Here is a 20,624-nt window from a genome sequence, read left to right as displayed (position 1 = left end):
CGTTATCATAGGTTTATATTTAAAATCTAAATGGAATTGGTCCAAAACTGAAGAAGTTTGAAAAATATATTTAAAATTGATCTGAAAGCGTAGTAAAATCCACATTTTGACAAGTGAAATCCACTTTTCCAGACGTGAAATCCACTCATAACTCATTTATTTTTAAAAAAATATTTTTTTTGCTGAACAAATAATTGAAAAGGCATTATCATCGATTTATATTTAAAATTTAAATGGAATTGGTCCAAAAATGAAGAAGTTAGATAAATATATTGAAAATAAATCTGAAAGCGAAGTGAAATCCACATTTTGACAAGTGAAATGCAATATTTGGGAAAGAAATCTACTAAGTGTAAAGAAATAAATTCAATCAAGTATCTTAATATTAATACAGTAGTAGTTTGTGTCCGATGATTATATTTTAATGTTTTTATGTTTTATTTACTTACATTAGTATCATTTAATCCGTTTTAGTCGTGATCTCTTATATAACATTAGATCTAATATCTGAATCAGTTGAGATGCAATATTTTGGTGTGTTTTTTACTGTAAGTAACCACTATCCAATATATTAGTTCTATAATATCGTTTAATAATTACTCTTGTCTTTGATCTATATCTATCTACGTGCCGTTACTTTCGCGCCTTTCGCACTTAGCGGTTAAGGTGATACATCAAATATCCAAGAAAGTTGACATAACATACTTGGCGGTAAAATTAAAGAAGTTTAGTACAATGGCAGTAATTATTTTATGTCGAAAAAGAATTTGAGAAGATATGGTAAGTATAAAATGTATCAGAAATGGCAATTGTCATTGCTATGTTTTTATTTTTTATGCTATGAACATGTAGTGTTGGATATACGTATTATTTGATATTTAAACGGATAATTAATTGTTTCTGTGTATTTTGTTTTATTATATTTGGATATTTAAAAGGATAATTAATTGTTTCTGTATATTTCTGCTGTATTTGTTCATAAAATGGGAACCTTTCCGTGTAGTGTATGCCTTGAGGCATGTGCACTTGACAATTTATTGTGATAATTGTAAGTTGTGGTGCCATCGTACATGTTGTCAAATGGGCAAGCTTGAGCTTAAGTCTTGGGACCAACGTCATCTCAAGTTTGCGTGTATAAAGTGTGCTTGTGTCGGGGATGAGTACAACTACACAGCAGCGCTGAATCGGTAAGTGTAATATATACTTAACATATTTTATAATATGCTTATTATTGAAAACGGAAACGTTTTATATGAGTTAATGCAATATTTATTCATTTCAAAAATATATTTCATAATAAGTTTAAAAGTACATTAACAATCATGAATAGATATTACTACATCTTTAAATGAATGAATGAAGCACATTTGAAAACATAAATAACAACAACTATATAACAACACTAAATTAATAACTACGTGTTTTTATAAGCACATTTGCGAACTACTACTACTATTACTACAACAATAAGCATATTTATAACTAACATCACAATAATTGCTTTTAGCTCGTATTAATCTGAGAAATTACGTAATATGTTTCCCGATGGCGTCAAAGTATTTAATGTGTCCTTTGTTGTTGTAATGCACCATGTCACTGTGATAGTCCTTATGAAATCTTATGTCCTTCATTTCAATGCATTGTACACTTTTTCGAACAAGATTATTGATGCGTTTTCTCTGTGCGTTGAAACTTTTTTTGCTTAGAAATTTGTCTTTGAAGTTTCCCCTTTCTGGTGTGCACACGCCGAGAATCACTATTGAAGCCCAGCACGGGTGGCAGTGCACACCCTCACGAATTATTCCATTTTAAATTTTTCACATGGGGCTATGTTCAAAGTTTACCTGTGTATATTTTTTCATATTTTGCTATTGTTTATTTTGTGTAATTATTTTTCTTCACTGTTTAGAACATACCTTTTCATTATCTCTCATTATTGTAAACCAAGTTAAACATATGATTTCACTTGGTGTAACTTTGCTCTGTTGTATTTGTTTGTTTCTTTTTTATGATTACGTATATCAACCAATGTACATGTATAAATAACCATAAATAAATGTCTGGCATAAACAAATAACAAAACAATTTTCGGATTATTTATTAAATTTTTAATATTTTCAAAATTCGAAAGTAAAAAAGGGCCATGATTGAGGGCGCCTCCACGTGGTATGGCCTGGATGTGTATGGATATTGTGTTTATCATGAAAAAAATTAAACAATTATGCATACACAACAAAACGCCCTCACAATATAACTTCAACTTTCTTATTTTTGGATCAATTTGAATAAAATTTGAAATATAAACCCATTATGTAGCCTTTTCAATTATTTGTTCAACAAAAAAAATAATTTGTTAAAAATAAATGAGTTATGAGTGGATTTCACGTCTGAAAAAGTGGATTTCACTTGTCACAATGTGGATTTCACTTCGATTTCCGATCTTTTTTCAAAATAGGTCTACAACTTTCTTATTTTTATATCAATTTAGATAAAACTTGAAATATAAACCTATTATGAAGCCCTTTCAATTATTTGTTCTACGGAAACAATAATTTGTTAAAAATAAATGAGTTATGAGTGGATTTCACGTCTCAAAAAGTGGATTTCACTTGTCAAAATGTGGATTTCACTTCGATTTCCGACCTTTTTTCAAAATAGGTCTACAACTTTCTTATTTTTATATCAATTTGGATAAAATTTGAAATATAAACCCATTATGAAGCCCTTTCAATTATTTGTTCTACAGAAAAATTAATTTGTTAAAAATAAATGAGTTATGAGTGGATTTCACGTCTCAAAAAGTGGATTTCACTTGTCAAAATGTGGATTTCACTTCGATTTCCGACCTTTTTTCAAAATAGGTCTACAACTTTCTTATTTTTGGATCAATTTGGATAAAATTTGGAATATAAACCCATTATGAAGCCCTTTCAATTATTTGTTCTACAGAAAAAATAATTTGTTAAAAATAAATGAGTTATGAGTGGATTTCACGTCTGAAAAAGTGGATTTCACTTGTCAAAATGTGGATTTCACTTCGATTTCCGAAAAAATCTCCGAAATGTAAACCCTTCATTAGGCACTTTCCAAAATGTATACAAAAAATAAAAAATACTAATTAATAAAACTGAGTTAAGAGTGGATTTCACTTCTCGAAAACTGGATTTCATCTCGATTTCCGATCTATTTTCGAAAAATTGCTCGTTCTTCTTCATTTTTTGACCAATTTCAAATTTTTTTGAAATATAAACCCTTTATGAGGCACTTTCTAATAAATATACAAAAACAGAAAATTATTTATTAAAATTAATGAGTTATGAGTGGATTTCACTTATCGGAATCTGGATTTCACCTCGATTTCCGATCTATTTTTGGAAAAAATTGAAAAATTGCTCTAACTTCTTTATTTTTTGACCAATTTCAATAAAATTTGAAAAATAAACCCTTCACGAGGCACTTTCTAATATGTATACGAAAAAAACTAAATTATTAATTAAAATTACTGAGTTCTGAGTGGATTTCACGTTTTGAGTGGATTTCACGTGAAATCCACTGGATTCCTGTATCGCCCCGCGCCGGGTATTAGCACCCTCAAGCGCTCAAGAGTCAAGCGTCTATCGGCGTTTCCATTCATGTTGAAAGTTGTTTGTTTACATCTCGCAACGGTAGCAGCAAGATGATCGCCAAAATCTTCCTCATTTTGAATTTATTTTGCAGTGTTAAAGGTATTTTCCATTTATAGCAATTCATATCTTAATGCAATAGAGTAGATAAAGATTTAGTTTCCCATCTGAAATATTTTATTTTGCTGTTTGATAGATATCTAGCTTAAAAAAATAATACACTGTATGATTATAAATGTACAGATGAATTGATGAGAGATCATGACCGGAGGATCATTTGAAGCTTTCTGTCTCTCACACAAAAGGTTATGCATTTTAGGGTCTTCATCTTACCCAAAAATATGTCCAAAATGCACTTCAGACTATATATTTTTTTAATTCTTAAGGAGTACCCCCAAACCCCCTTGCCAACACTTTTAACCAAATAAATTTCAGTTCTGAGGGAGCAATGTTCATGTAAGTCAAAAGGTCATGCCCCTATGTTACTCCCCCTCTAACATTAAATCCTGGACCCACCCCTGCAAGTGTTGCTCACCGCGATGCTTAAGCTCCATCATGTACACTGCTCCTGCTCTTTTCATTTCATGCATGTGTTTCTTATATTTCAGGAGCCTTAGATGATAAATTTCACTCATATGACATCGTAAAGACCAAGCACATTCATGTTCACTCTTTGTCAAAACGAAGCATTGAGGAAAGAAGATTCACCAAAGAGATCAAACTTTCAGCATTCGGCAAGTAAGTACATGTTCATCATGTAGTGTTTTTATTCAGCCCTTTTATGGCCGAAATACGTCCCCATTCCCTTACTGAAAAAGTATATATTTTTCCCTACTCTACCTATGGAAAAAAATCCCTTTTATTTTTTAATTCCTTTTTTTAGGGGCATTGACCTCTTAACATTTAGAAAATGAAGCATTATAGTGCTATTCATGAATATAACGCCAAATATTTTTTAACTGATCCATGTAGTGGGCAGAATAATTAATTTGGCGATATTACATTAATTTTTTAACAACTAAATAATGTTTCATACATTTTTTAATGATTTTTTTCAGGAACTTTACGATTCATGCCAAACCTAGTCATCTGTTCAGCTCCACATTCAAACTACGAGCGGTGCATGCCGATGGATCAAAAGAGGAAGTGTTTGGCTTCAACCAAGAGAACTTCTTTGAAGGGGTAGTTGAAAGTAAGTGACATATTAATAGAAACCCAATCTATAATAAGCATATACAGTCAAGCCTCGTTGGCTTGACCTCCCACCAGGGACCGTCGAAAATACATCGAGCCTCGGAATCAGCGGGAATGATTATCTACAGTAAAAAGAAATAGGTCCTTTACATCTAGTTCGAGCCAACGAGGAATTCGAGCCAAGCGAGGTCGAACCAACAGGTTTCGACTGCGGTGTGAATATTGACATGTCATTATTACAAATTTTAGGATACTACGTGCTTATAAATGTGTATTCAAATGTGCCATATCATTATATCCCCTGAAGGGAGAAACATCCCTCAGAATTTCAATCATTTCCCCAGTTTCCTGGCAGGGGATAAATATCTGGCTTCAAAAGAGCTCTATTTAATCTAAGCCTCGAAATAGACATTTTAAATACCATTAGATGGTTTGAAACATATTAGGAAGATGGCCCCAAAACCTTCAGAATCAACTTTGTATAATGTAAGATTGTTTCTTTCCTGTAAACAGATGATAGAAATTCGGAGGCAAGTTTTCACATGGATGACAATACTGGCGTGTTCACGGGGGTGTTTGCCACCAATGGCGAAGAGTTTGTGGTTGAGGTATTCCCTCTTTTAATTGTTATTTTATTTTGTTTACACCAGTTGTGAATCTAGTTAATAATTATTACAACATTATACTGAATCATGCTCGTTGGCACTATTTTACTCCTACGTGTATACATGTGTAGGGTGTTTTTTCACTTTTCACTTCTGGGGAAAAATTCTCAGAGTACTTCTTCATAGTTTTTCAAGTACTTTTTTTAAACAATTAAGTTTTAAATATGACTGGAGTGGTGTCCCTTTTCAAGATGGACGTGTTTTTGTTTATCCTAAATTAAATCAAAGTTTTGAGTTTTCTAGTGACCTAATAAACACGTTTTTTGGACTTTCAAGTGGTTGGGAACATTTCTCGAGTATGTAAGCTTTTTAATACTTCACGGACTGGTTGGTCATTGAATTACTTAAAATGTTTAGACAGCATTGTACATTGCATTATCGATAAAATATACATGTAGGTCAGCAGATATCGGATATTGGCTAAACTGACATGTATACAACGGGTCACGCTGAATGAGATAAAAAGTATACTGCGCAACATTAAAAATGGCAACCCCGAAAACGACTAATACTACACAAGTGATAGACAATGAAAATGATAGGAAAAGGAAGAAAAGTGAAAGTATAAGCGGACCTAGTGAATTAGAAATAAGTGTTGAAGAATCAAGTAAACAAAATAAGGAGAAAAAGAAAAACAAGAAAAAGAAAGCGAAAACAGTAGATACAGTATTTGAAGAAAGTGTAAGTGAAAGTGACCACACAGCTGAACATGAAATATCAAATATTAAACAACAATTGAAAGATATGAATAACAAAATTAACGGAATGCTTTCTAAAATAGATAAGTCTACCTCTCTGTTGGAGAAGAAGATAGAAGAAATTTTAGACAGAGATAGTGATGGCCAGACTATTAAGAATCTAATAAAGGAAACTTTTAGTGACATGAAAGAACAACTGTTAGGTTCTGTTACTCTTAGAATAGAGAAATTGGAAAGCATTCAGTTTGATAAAGAAAATGAGAAGGATATTCATGACAAAAAGATGACATCTCTAGAAATGGCCGTGAAAGAGAAGACCGGTGAAATAACGAATCTTCGGAGAAATCATTGAAAATGAAGATAGGCATGAAAAGTTCAGGAATGTCAGTGAGCAATACAGTAGGCTAAATAATATAAGAATACGTGGGCTACCAGAAAGAGCAGATAGTAGAACAGTCCCAGAGTTTCCCGAGGAATCAACAAAGATAGTCGTGCATGAACTAAAAACATGAATGGGCATTGATATATCCTATTCTGATATCGATATTGCGCATAGGCTTAGAAGGAATAGAAACGGCAAAAGTGACGTCATCATTCGATTTATTTCTCGCATGAAACGTGATGAAGTTATGAGAAATAAAAAGAAAATGTCAGGCAGCGGAATGTTCCTCTATGATGATCTTACTGCTTTAAACTATAATGTTTTCATGTGCGTGCGGCTGAAACAGAGGGATGAAGTGTCTAGAGCCTGGGTATCAAATGGAAAGATCTTCTATAAGGATAAAACAGACAAACTGTACCGAGTAGATTTCGATGATTATCAGAGTTGGCTGGACTTACCATGGCCGCAGTAATATGTGTTCCGCTATTTTACGTTGTGCAGTATACACTGTGCATTGTGGAGATTACGTATCTATCGGTGCATAAGAACTAATCGCATAGTGTCACAGCTACATTTATAATTAAATAGCATTATAATTTTCTGTTAAAACGAAAACATATCCGTTGTTTGTAAAACTTGGCACAAATAAAAAAAGTACATATTTTTTGTTTGTTTTGTTATTTTTTAAAATAAATTTACTAAATACCATAAACAGAGCACATCTTTGTTTATAGATTACCTAAGTTAATGTAATACACCGATTTTGTTATAAATAGAAAATATCATTATGTAATTTAAAACTATGATAAATGTATCATTTATTATTCATTATACAGAGCCCTGGTATAAATATCAATGTTTACTGTAACAACGTGAAATGATCGTATCACTCTGAAGTATTTTAGTTTTAGTAAAACTTGCATGAGTTCTTTACCGTTTCATTTTCGATAGTAAAGACAATATGCATTACATCTTTTTGTGATCATTATACACGTACATAAGTTCTTTAAAACAAAGAACAAATACATGCTTCTTAATCTATTTTTGACATAGCTTATACTTGATACATGTATTGACAAGATACAGAAACAAAACGATACACACAAGTATTGTATATATGCTATCCATGAAAAGTTGTTAGCTCAGCTGTTGTGTGGCATTTTAGTTAAATGCTTCACAAATGACGTTTTATACGTGTCCCTACATTTTTTTCCTTTTATTGTTCTTGATATTTGAAATATGAAAAGTAATACTTAGATATCAACCAATAGCTCAAGCATGTGCGATTGTATAGTTTTTTTTAAGCATTTGTATATTATGCAATTTGATCGAACTCTTTCTGATATTTATTTCCAGGATATATTTAGGTACGACTCTCATTGCTGAACATGTATAGCTTTTTGTGGTAGTCAGCTTGTGTATGCTTTCTAACGCATACTTCTTTTTCATTTTAGTAATGTTTAAATTTTATGATAATTACTTTTGCTAGCAAACATAATATTCCCTTTTAATGAGTCTTTTCCTTCTTTTGTAATTTATAAGGCATCTTTTTGTTTTTTTTTCTATAATAAAGATACTTTAAATTTAAAGAGATAATATGTTCAAGTCAACATAATTAAACGGAAAATTTCCTTCCAATCGCTGAATAATTAATAAAATATCGTTTTCCTAATGTTAATTTTATCAAAGTCCAAATTATTGAATACCAGTCCAAACTGTATAATAATACAATGCTAGCATATTTTTTTATGTCTTTACAATTTCTGTTTTAGAGGGTGAATTAAACATCATTTTCAACCTACCTTATGGATAGAACAATTTGCTCGTTGAATGTTCGTGGTTTGTCAAACAAAATCAAACGAAATCAAATATTTTCATGGCTAAAAGATAACAAGTTTTCTATTTGTCTATTGAAAGAAACACATGTTTCAAAAAGGAATTTTGGACAATGTAAAGATGATTGGGGTGGATATTTTAACTTCAGCGGCAATTTTACAAATAGTGAAGGTGTTGCAATTCTGATTAATCCTAACTGTCTTGTAGAAATAAAAAATGTTCATGAAATAAAAATAGGCAGAATTTTAGGTTTGGAATTAACCATAGAAAACAAAGAGTTACTTATTATTAACCTATACGGGCCAAACCAAGATGAACCTCTCTTTTTTGAAACATTAGAAAATTTCATAAATGAATATAGTGATCGAAATATAATCGTTGGAGGAGATTTTAACAACTTTTTAGATAGTAGTTTAGATAAGAAAAATGGTAATGTTGAATTACATAAGCGATCGAGACAAACTCTATTAAACATGATCACTTCCTGTAACATTTTTGATGTTTGGCGTGAACAACACCAACATAAAAAACAATTTACTTGGCATTCAAATACTGAACCTATCACCCATAGCCGATTGGACTATTTTTTAGTTTCAAATTACATGCAAAATATATGTATAAGTAGCAAAATTATCCACGGATATAAAACTGATCATTGTATAGTATATATAAAAATAAATTTTTCTGAAATCAAAAGGGGTCCAGGATATTTTAAAATAAATAATAGTATACTATTAATAAGCGAATACCAACAGCTTATAAAGGATACGATAACAAACACTGCTGAAATCAATAAGGAAACAAACCCCATAACATTTTGGGAGATATTAAAAGGAAACATAAGAAACTCAACAATAAGTTTTTCATCAAATTTAAAGCGAAAAACAAACGAAAAAGAGAAAAACATAATAAACGATATATCTAATTTAGAGCAAAAGCTAAATAATACAGAGTGTGACAGTAACCAAATAATAGAAGCAATTTCAAAACTTAAAGGCGAACTAGACGAGATACTCACTAAAAGAATAAATGGAATTATTTTAAGAGCAAAAGCTCGACATGTTGAAAATAATGAGAAAAACTCTAAATACTTTGCAAACCTTGAAAAAAGGCATGCAGAAATGAAAACAATTCACACTCTGAAAGTTGAAAATAAAATTATTAGTAAACCTTCAGAGATACTGAATGCTCAACGGACATTTTACAAGAAATTATACACAAAAGATGATACTCTTTTAAATCACAATAGTGAGTTTTTCTCAACACCAATTGTCAAACTAAATGATAAAGATAAAGCTAGCTGCGAAGGTATTTTGACAGAATACGAATGCAGACAAGCGTTAAATTGACTAAGAGATGAAAAATAAAAAAAGCCCAGGGTCTGATGGTTTCACAGCCGAGTTTTATAAAATATTTTGGAACGATTTAAAAATATTCTTTGTCAATGCTATTAATCAATGTTTTACAGAAGGTAATTTATCTCCTCTTATGAAACAAGGTTTAATTTCTTTAATTCCAAAACAAGGCAGAGATTTAGAAGTGATCTCAAACTGGAGACCAATAAGTTTACTTAATGTAGACTATAAAATAGCAACCAAATCCATTTCAAATAGAATGAAAAGAATTTTAAATAAAACTGTAAGCCCTTTTCAAACAGGTTTTGTGTATGGAAGATACATTGGTGAAAACATACGACTTATAGATGAAAGTATTAACTATCTCTGAGACTCAATACTACAAATAAGCCTGGGTTGTTATTTTTTGCCGATTTTGAAAAGGCTTATGATACTTTAAACCACGGATTTATACTTAAATGTCTAGAACATTTAAATTTTGGTCAAAGCTTAATAAATTGGGTCAAGCTCTTCTATAATGATATCAATAGTGTTATAATAAATAATGGTTTTCTCTCTGAAGAATTTCAAATTGAGCGAGGCGTCAGACAAGGCTGCCCCCTATCTTCTTTCATATTTATCATTTGTATTGAACTGCTATCTAATACAATACAGAAAAATAAACTTATTGAAGGGATACAACTTTATAACAATGAAATAAAACAATCTCTTTTTGTTGACGATGCTACATATATTAATGATGGATCCAAAACATCTTTCGAAACTTTGATAAAAACAATAGATAACTTTGGAAAAATATCTGGCCTAAAATTAAATTCAACAAAATCAACAGTCTTACGAGTAGGGAGTTTAAAATCATCATATATTGCATACTTAGATGGTTATCAATTTCACAACGACAGTCAGGAAGCCAAAACACTTGGAATCATTTTTAACAAAAGCAATAGCAATATGATTCAAAATAATCTTGTTCCAAAGCTACAAAGTTTCAAGAATTGTCTCAAGAGTTGGCAGCACAGAAAACTAACCTTCACCACCTAAATACATCCTTGATGACATTAACATCAATTTTTAAGTTCATTTGGAATAATAAACCCGAAAAAATAAAAAGGAAAGTACTAATGAACAATTTTCAAGATGGTGGCCTTAGAGTTCCAAATATTTATATGTTAAATAAATCGATCAAAGCGTCATGGGTGAAGAGACTACTGGATGAAACAAACAGACATCAATACAAAACTTTATATAATGACGCTTTACATAAATTTGGAGGCAGGTTGGTTTTCGAAAGTAATCTCGACGAAGTAACAATAAACATCATTGCACATAAATATAAGTTTTTAGCTGTAATACTCTTATCATGGTCTGAAATAAGCAAATATATTGAAACTAATAGTTCAAGTAAAACAATATTATGGAATAACACCGACATAAAGGTAAATGAACAAAGTGTATACTATCACAAATGGTATGAAAAAGGTATCAAATTTGTCCAACATATTAATTTCTTGATTGTGTTGTTGAAATATTTTATATACTTTATGAAGCTTAGAGATATTACTCCAACTTTTACAGCTTTCAAAAACTACATAGGTTTGCGATACAAAATCGAACATGAAATTGCATTCATAAATGACAAACTAACAGTCCACGAGCAAAAATGGCATGTATTAAAAGAAAAATTACATTTAAGCAACACCCTCTAGTACAGTCTTTTTTTTCTTTCTACCTTTTCGTAGTTTATAAACTCTTTATTTACTTGTTAATATTTTTTTTCTAGTTTAAAATTGATCTCTGCTTTTTTGTCTTCTATTTTCTTTTTTATCAGTTTTTTTAACAATATAAAAATGTCTATTTTTTCTGTATTGACACCACCCTCACTTCTTAAATAAGCATCACATAATAAACACCATATGTTATACATTACTTATGTATATGATCAATTGTATTGTGTAATGTGGAATATTTAATAATAATAGAAAAAAAAGTTTTAAATATGGAGTAAATTATCAATAACACAGTTAATACATCACTCAAACATCATCAGACGCTTTTGGGGGGGGGGGGGGAACAGGGTCTGTTCCTTGGGGAAGTAGCCGGGTGTGGGCTAAAGCAAAGAAGGGTAAAAAGGCCCTGATGTGTGTACGAATTGTGGTGTAGTGAAAACTGGGTGAAAATTCCGTTGTTCTGTATTGTGTCTTTGTGGGAAGTGTTTATTTTAGTGTAAGATAGCAAAATGATATAATTCACCGAGTGAGCACCAAATTTCAAGAGAACCTTTGCCATGGTGAAATATTTACCGGTACCGGTGGTTTTGGCAATATAATGCATTCTTACACTGAAGCAAACATTTTTAGCTCACCTGTCACATAGTGACAAGGTGAGCTTTTGTGATCACAATTTGTCCGGCGTCCGGCGTCCGTCCGTCCGTCCGGCGTCCGTCCGTAAACTTTTACTTTAAACGACATCTCCTCATAAACCGCTTAGCCAATTTCATCCAAACTTCACAGGAATGTTCTTTGGGTGGTCCCCTTTGAAAATTGTTCAAAGAATTGAATTCCATGCAGAACTCTGGTTGCCATGGCAATGGAAAGGAAAAACTTTAAAAATCTTCTTTTCCCAAACCACAAGGCTTAGACCGTTGATATATGGTAGGTAGGATCACCAAATAGTCCTCTACCAAGATTGTTCAAATTATGGCCCTTGGGTCAAAATTGGCCCCGCCCCGGGGGGTCATGGGTTTTCTCTATATGTTTATAATGAAAACTTAAAAAATCTTCTCCTCTGAACTTACTTGGCCTAGAGCTTAGATATTTGTCATGATTCATCGTCTAGTGGACCTCTACAAAGTTTGTTCAAATTATGGCCCTGGGGTCAAAATTGGCCCCGCCCCGGGGGGTCATGGGTATGCTCTATATGTTTATAGTTAAAACTTCAAAAATCTTCTCCTCTGAACTTACTTGGACTAGAGCTTAGATATTTGGCATGATTCATCGTCAAAATTGGGTCCGCCCCCGGGGGTCATGGGTTTTCTCTATATGTTTGTAGTGAAAACTTCAAAAATCTTCTCCTCTGAACTTACTTGGACTAGAGCTTAGATATTTGGCATGATTCATCGTCTAGTGGACCTCTACAAAGATTGTTCAAATTATGGCCTTGGGGTCAAAATTGGCCCCGCCCCGGGGGGTCATGGGTATACTTGATATGTTTATAGTTAAAACTTCAAAAATCTTCTCCTCTTAACTTACTTGGACTAGAGCTTAGATATTTGGCATGATTCATTGTCTAGTGGACCTCTACAAAGATTGTTCAAATAATGGCCTTGGGGTCAAAATTGGCCCCGCCCCGGGGGGTTAGGGTATTCTCTATATGTTTATAGTGAAAACTTCAAAAATCTTCTCCTTTGAACTTACTTGGACTAGAGCTTAGATATTTGGCATGATTCATCGTCAAGTGGACCTCTATAAAGATTGTTCAAATAATGGCCTTGGGGTCAAAATTGGCCCCGCCCCAGGGGGTCATGGGTATACTTGATATGTTTATAGTTAAAACTTCAAAAATCTTCTCCTCTGAACTTACTTGGACTAGAGCTTAGATATTTGGCATGATTCATCGTCTAGTGGACCTCTACAAAGATTGTTCAAATTATGGCCCTGTGGTCAAAATTGGCCCCGCCCCTGGGTGGTCATGGGTTTTCTCTATATGTTTATATTAAAAAAAAATCAAAAATCTCCTCTGAACTTACGTTGCTTAGAGCTTAGATATTTGGCTTGATTCATCGTCTAGTGGACCTCTACAAAGATTGTTCAAATTATGGCCTTGGGGTCAAAATTGGCCCCGCCCAGGGGGGTTAGGGTATTCTCTATATGTTTATAGTTAAAACTTCAAAAATCTTCTCCTCTGAACTTTCTTGGACTAGAGCTTAGATATTTGGCATGATTCATCGTCTAGTGGACCTCTACAAAGTTTGTTCAAATTATGGCCTTGGGGTCAAAATTGGCCCCACCCCCTTCGGGGGTCATGGGTTTTCTCTATATGTTTATAGTGAAAACTTCAAAAATCATCTCCTCTGAACTTACGTTGCTTAGAGCTTAGATATTTGGCATGATTCATCCAAAATTGGCCACACCCCGGAGCTGATGGGTTTTCTCTATATGTGTAATAGTGAAAACTTAAAAAATCTTCTCCGAACTCACAAAGACAAGTAACGTCTTAATTTAAACTGGATAACATATTTAGTACACATACCAATTTTCAATATGGGCCACATACAACAATTAATAACAAATATACATATATAGATATACACGTAAAATCAAGTAGTGACAAGAGCTTAGATATTTGGCATGATATATCATCTAGTTGACTTGTACCAATATTGTTCAATCTTTGGCCCTGGGGTCAAAAAATGGCCCCACCCGGGCGGTCATGGGTTTCCTTATATATGCATATGATGAAAACTTATAAAATCTTCTTCTCCGAAACCAAACGGCGAAGGCCTTAGATATTTGGTATGAAGCATTGTTTATCGGACCACTATTAAGATTGTTCAAGCTTTAGCCCTGGGGTCAAAATTGGCCACGCCCCGTGTTCATAGGCTTAGGCTTTCAATATTTTTATATAGTCTTATATAATAAAACTTTTAAAATCCTCTTCTCCAAAATATAAGACCTAGAGCTTTCATATTTGGTATATAGTGTTACCTAGTGGACCTACACCAAAGGTATTCAAATTATTGTCCCGGGGTCAAATTGGCCTTGCTCAGGGTCATTTGTTTTTACATTGTCTTGTCACTTAAACATCTTTTTCTCTGAAAGTAAAGGTCAGAATGACTCCATACTTGATATGTAGCATCCTTACATGGTCCTCTCTCAACTTTGTTCAAATGGTTTTGTTTGGCCCCTTTTAGGGGTCACCAGAGCAAAAAATAGAAAAACCTTTAAACAACTTGATCTTATTAACTGCTTGATGGATCTTCAAGTCTGAAGCATCCTAGCATGGGCCTCTGTCAGGTCTTTTCAAATAATTTTGTTTGGCCCCTTTTAAGGGCCACCAGAGCTAAAATTAGTAAAAAAAACTTAACATTTTCTTCGCATGAACCCCTTGATAGAGATCTTCAGCAAATTTGGTTTGAAGTGTCCTTGCATGGACCTCTCTTAAATTTGTTCACATAATTTTGTTTGGCCTGGTTGCCATGGCAACCTAAAGGAAAATGTCAACAATTGGTTATAATCATCTTCTTCTCCTAAACCGCTTTGACAATTTTGATGAAACTTCATAGGAATGATCCTTGGTTGGTGCTTTTTCAAAATTGTTCAAAGAAATTAATTCCATGTAGAACTCTGGTTGACATGGCAACCTAAAGGAAAAGTGTCAACAATTGGTTACAATCATCTTCTTCTCCTAAACCGTTTGGACAATTTTGATGAAACTTCATAGGAATGATCCTTGGTTGGTGCTTTTTCAAAATTGTTCAAAAAAATTAATTCCATGCAGAACTCTGGTTGCCATGGCAACCTGAAGGAAAATATAGGCTGTCGTGTCCGTGCTGTGACTTACTCTTATATGGACAGATTTTAAAATGACTTGCCATATATTTTCGACATACCAAGACAATTTAATATAACTTGCAATATGTATTTGACACATAAAGGCAAGATCAACTTTTTACGTACTTGTTCATAGATCAATGTCACATTGGGGGGCATTTGTCACATACTTTGACAGCTCTTGTTCAATATTCTTTGAGAAACAAGCTATATTAATAACAAAGGTTAAACTCTTTTACTCAGGTGAGCGATTTAGGGCCATCATGGCCCTCTTGTTCTTTTTATTTCATTCTTATAATTGATTACAAATAACATTCAATTGATATCTAATTGCAAATTCAACAAAATACCGGAAATTGGCTCATTGATTTTGCTTCCCACCACTGCGTGCATTTTTGTTTTGGTTTACTTAAATTAAAAGAAACTGTGAGATTTGATTGCAACAAACTCACTATCTCATATTGAGTTCAAAAGGATATAGTCCAGGATTGTTTTTCACTTAACCTCTGAAAAGCATGATATACAACAAGACAAACTCACATGTCTAGTTTTGGGGCCATAGATAAAATGGGAGTGTTACACATACCATATTACAGTTGCCATGGAAACTTTAGTATCAAAATGTACTAAAATACAAGTATTGACAATAAAACACCTTTTTCCATTTAAAAATTGTTAATAGAAATTATGCCTTATTGATACACAATTCATATTTGATAAGCTTAAGGTGACACTCTTATACAAAATCAATCCATACATATGTATAACAAACATCTATTTTGACTGATAAACCTTTAACTGCTTACTAAATAATGCATTTATGGAAAATATTTATTACTGATAACAAGATTATAACCGTTAATTTAATAGCAGAAAGCGCAAAGATATTAAATGATTGGTGAATGCTAAAAGATTTATTGTGGTCTGCTTTAGTCTCATAAGGTAGAAATACCGTGTTTTATGCTCATTTCTTTTAAATTAAACTCAGTATCCTTCACAAGAACCATTGTTGTCGACATTTATTCATCTTTTCTTAAATATTAGAACATTATTATTGTTGTAAATCTTATCTGGGAGTAAGAGTGCATCTTTTAGTTGATTTATTTTAGCTGAATTGCGATGTAAGCTGATATAGAATCACCCTTGAGTCTGTTTTCTGTTTTGATATAATCCACTACTGGTGTCCATTGAATGAAGCTATAAGAAAGTACCAATGGCTGGGATCAAACCAACAACCTCTTGGGTGAGAGAAGGACATGGACACCTTTATATGATATATTTGGTTCACTGTACTCCTTCAGCCGCTTTCCCACCATGCTGAGAAGGAGGCCATGGACTTCCACGACGAGTCCACTATGGTTGCCTACAGACATTCAGACATCAAAACTGACTCGTAAGTAATACAGAGTTTTACTGTCAATGATATTCTACGATAGATAATACACTATTATCAATAGATAATACGCTACGATAGATATTTTGCTTTGATAGATAATATGCTAAGATAGATTATACGCTATGATCAATAGATAATACGCTATGATATATAGTTTGCTTCGATAGATAATATGCTACGATAGAAAATACGATATGATTGCTAATATGCTACAATAGGTAATGATGCTACGATAGATAAAACCCTACAATAGATAATTAGTTTGGATAGATAATATGCTAAGATAGAAGATATGCTATGATTGATAATATGCTACAAAAGATAATAATGCTACAATAGATAAATATGCAATGATAGATTATATGGTACAATAGATAATAAGTTTCAACATGTTATACACTACGATAGATAATATGCTACAATAGATAATACATTTGAACATGTAATACACTACGATAGATAATATGCTACAATAGATAATACATTTGAACATGTAATACACTACGATAGATAATATGCTACAATAGATAATACATTTGAACATGTAATACACTACGATAGATAATATGCTACAATAGATAATACATTTGAACATGTAATACACTACGATAGATAATATGCTACAATAGATAATACATTTGAACATGTAATACACTACGATAGATAATATGCTACAATAGATAATACATTTGAACATGTAATACACCACGATAGATAATATGCTACAATAGATAATACATTTGAACATGTAATACACCACGATAGATAATATGCTACAATAGATAATACATTTGAACATGTAATACACCACGATAGATAATATGCTACAATAGATAATACATTTGAACATGTAATACACCACGATAGATAATATGCTACAATAGATAATACATTTGAACATGTAATACACCACGATAGATAATATGCTACAATAGATAATACATTTGAACATGTAATACACCACGATAGATAATATGCTACAATAGATAATACATTTGAACATGTAATACACCACGATAGATAATATGCTACAATAGATAATACATTTGAACATGTAATACACCACGATAGATAATATGCTACAATAGATAATACATTTGAACATGTGATACACCACGATAGATAATATGCTACAATAGATAATACATTTGAACATGTGATACACCACGATAGATAATATGCTACAATAGATAATACAATTGAACATGTGATACACTACGATGGATAATATGCTACAATAGATAATACATTTGAACATGTGATACACTACGATAGATAATATGCTACAATAGATAATACATTTGAACATGTAATACACTACGATAGATAATATGCTACAATAGATAATTCATTTGAACATGTAATACACCACGATAGATAATATGCTACAATAGATAATTCATTTGAACATGTAATACACCACGATAGATAATATGCTACAATAGATAATACATTTGAACATGTAATACACCACGATAGATAATATGCTACAATAGATAATACATTTGAACATGTAATACACCACGATAGATAATATGCTACAATAGATAATACATTTGAACATGTAATACACCACGATATATGATATGCTACAATAAATAATACATTTGAACATGTAATACACTACAATAGATAATACACTACAATAGATAATACACTACAATAGATAATATGCTACAATAGATAATATGCTACAATAGATAATACATTTGAACATGTAATACACCACGATAGATAATATGCTACAATAGATAATACATTTGAACATGTAATACACCACGATAGATAATATGCTACAATAGATAATACATTTGAACATGTAATACACTACGATAGATAATATGCAACAAAAGATAATACATTTGAACATGTAATACACCATGATAGATAATATGCTACAATAGATAATACATTTGAACATGTAATACACTACGATAGATAATATGCTACAATAGATAATACAATTGAACATGTAATACACTACGATAGATAATATGCTACAATAGATAATACATTTGAACATGTAATACACTACGATAGATAATATGCTACAATAGATAATACATTTGAACATGTAATACACTACGATAGATAATATGCAACAATAGATATTACATTTGAACATGTAATACACTACGATAGATAATATGCAACAATAGGTAATACATTTGAACATGTAATACACCACGATAGATAAAATGCTACAATAGATAATACATTTGAACATGTAATACACTACGATAGATAATATGCTACAATAGATAATACATTTGAACATGTAATACACTACGATAGATAATATGCTACAATAGATAATACATTTGAACATGTAATACACTACGATAGATAATATGCTACAATAGATAATACATTTGAACATGTAATACACTACGATAGATAATATGCTACAATAGATAATACATTTGAACATGTAATACACCACGATAGATAATATGCTACAATAGATAATACATTTGAACATGTAATACACTACGATAGATAATATGCTACAATAGATAATACATTTGAACATGTAATACACTACGATAGATAATATGCTACAATAGATAATACATTTGAACATGTAATACACCACGATAGATAATATGCTACAATAGATAATACATTTGAACATGTAATACACTACGATAGATAATATGCTACAATAGATAATACATTATGACAAATAATACGCTACAATAGATAGCTGATATGCAGGACACATACGTAAAATTGTGATCTATGTCATATAGGTATTAGAATGCAAAGTGAACAATAATGAAATCTATAAACTCACAAGAAAAGAGGTTAAAGCGGGAGTTGGTGATCCTACCAGTACTTGGAAACAGGGTGGTTTAAAATGCAAGCAACTCTTAATGCTAACTGTGTCCTCGACTAATGTGCCTATCTACATGTAAAGGTTTAAGTACATTAAGCATTATAAACAACCTCTTTACTTACAAAAATTATACACCATATGTTTTGTAAGCCTTGTGTATATTTCAGGCATCCAAAATGTGGAGCAATCCACCCAGAGGTTGAGCAAGGTGGTGATGATGATGAAGATGAGATTGAAGTAGCATTTAACCAGCATAGCTCAGGTAATGAGGATGAGATGGAAGTAGCATTATAATCTACATAGTATAGTGTACATAGTTTGAATCTTAGAATCAGTTTATCACTTTAGAAGGGAAGTTCTACAGATGCTGGCAACCTTATAGTTAGTGGCAGCAAAGTGCATCTTAAACAGACATAATTTACATTGAAATAGGGTGATCTTCATCATTTATAGCTTGTTCTGCATGGTCAAGGCCACAAGATTTCAACCATTGTCCACTACAGATCCTATTAACAAATGGCCTATTTTAAACCTACCAAACACAAAACCTTGGAAATTGTCTTATTTTGTGGGTTTTTTACTGTTATAAGGTGAGGTCAGATTTTGAGAAAATTATATTATTTTGTATGTTTTTTCTGTTAAGGTGAAGGTCCCATTGTAATGAAATTGTCTTGATTTGTAAGCTTTCCTGTAAAAGTGAGGGTCAGATAATGAGGAAATTATCATAATTTCTATGCTTTTCTGTTACGGTGAATGTCAGATTGTAAAGAAATTATCATAATTTGTATGCTTTTCTGTAAAGGTGAAGGTCAGATTGGGAGGAAATTGTCAAATTCTGTATGCTTTTCTGTTAAGAATACTTAAGATAAAGGTCAGATTGTGAAAAAAATGTTTTATTTTGTATGCCTTTTTGTTAAGATGAAGGTCAGATTGTGAGGAAATTGTCTTATATTGTATGCTTTTCTGTTAAGTTGAAGGTCAGATTGTGAGGAAATTGTCTTATATTGTATGCTTTTCTGTTAAGTTGAAGGTCAGATTGTGAGGAAATTGTCTTATATTGTATGCTTTTCTGTTAAGTTGAAGGTCA

General features: G+C 32.0%; 1 protein-coding gene across 1 annotated transcript in view; it reads left to right on the top strand.

Annotated features, from left to right (window-relative positions):
* The first annotated feature begins 3,606 nt into the window (after nucleotides 1-3,606).
* The window catches only part of LOC128244826 (ADAM 17-like protease), a 52,778-nt gene continuing 35,760 nt past the window's right edge, over nucleotides 3,607-20,624 (top strand). Inside the window, exons 1-6 of the mRNA XM_052962918.1 lie at nucleotides 3,607-3,725; nucleotides 4,232-4,361; nucleotides 4,682-4,815; nucleotides 5,331-5,425; nucleotides 16,604-16,695; nucleotides 19,705-19,799. Coding sequence (XP_052818878.1) covers nucleotides 3,677-3,725; nucleotides 4,232-4,361; nucleotides 4,682-4,815; nucleotides 5,331-5,425; nucleotides 16,604-16,695; nucleotides 19,705-19,799 — 595 coding nt within the window. The 5' untranslated portion in view covers nucleotides 3,607-3,676. The remainder of the gene's footprint in view (nucleotides 3,726-4,231; nucleotides 4,362-4,681; nucleotides 4,816-5,330; nucleotides 5,426-16,603; nucleotides 16,696-19,704; nucleotides 19,800-20,624) is intronic.

This window comes from Mya arenaria, chromosome 8 (assembly GCF_026914265.1).
Source record: "Mya arenaria isolate MELC-2E11 chromosome 8, ASM2691426v1".
NCBI lineage: Eukaryota > Metazoa > Mollusca > Bivalvia > Myida > Myidae > Mya > Mya arenaria.
The sequence above is the reverse complement of the archived record's forward strand: the minus strand, read 5'-3'. Positions and strand labels throughout refer to the sequence as shown.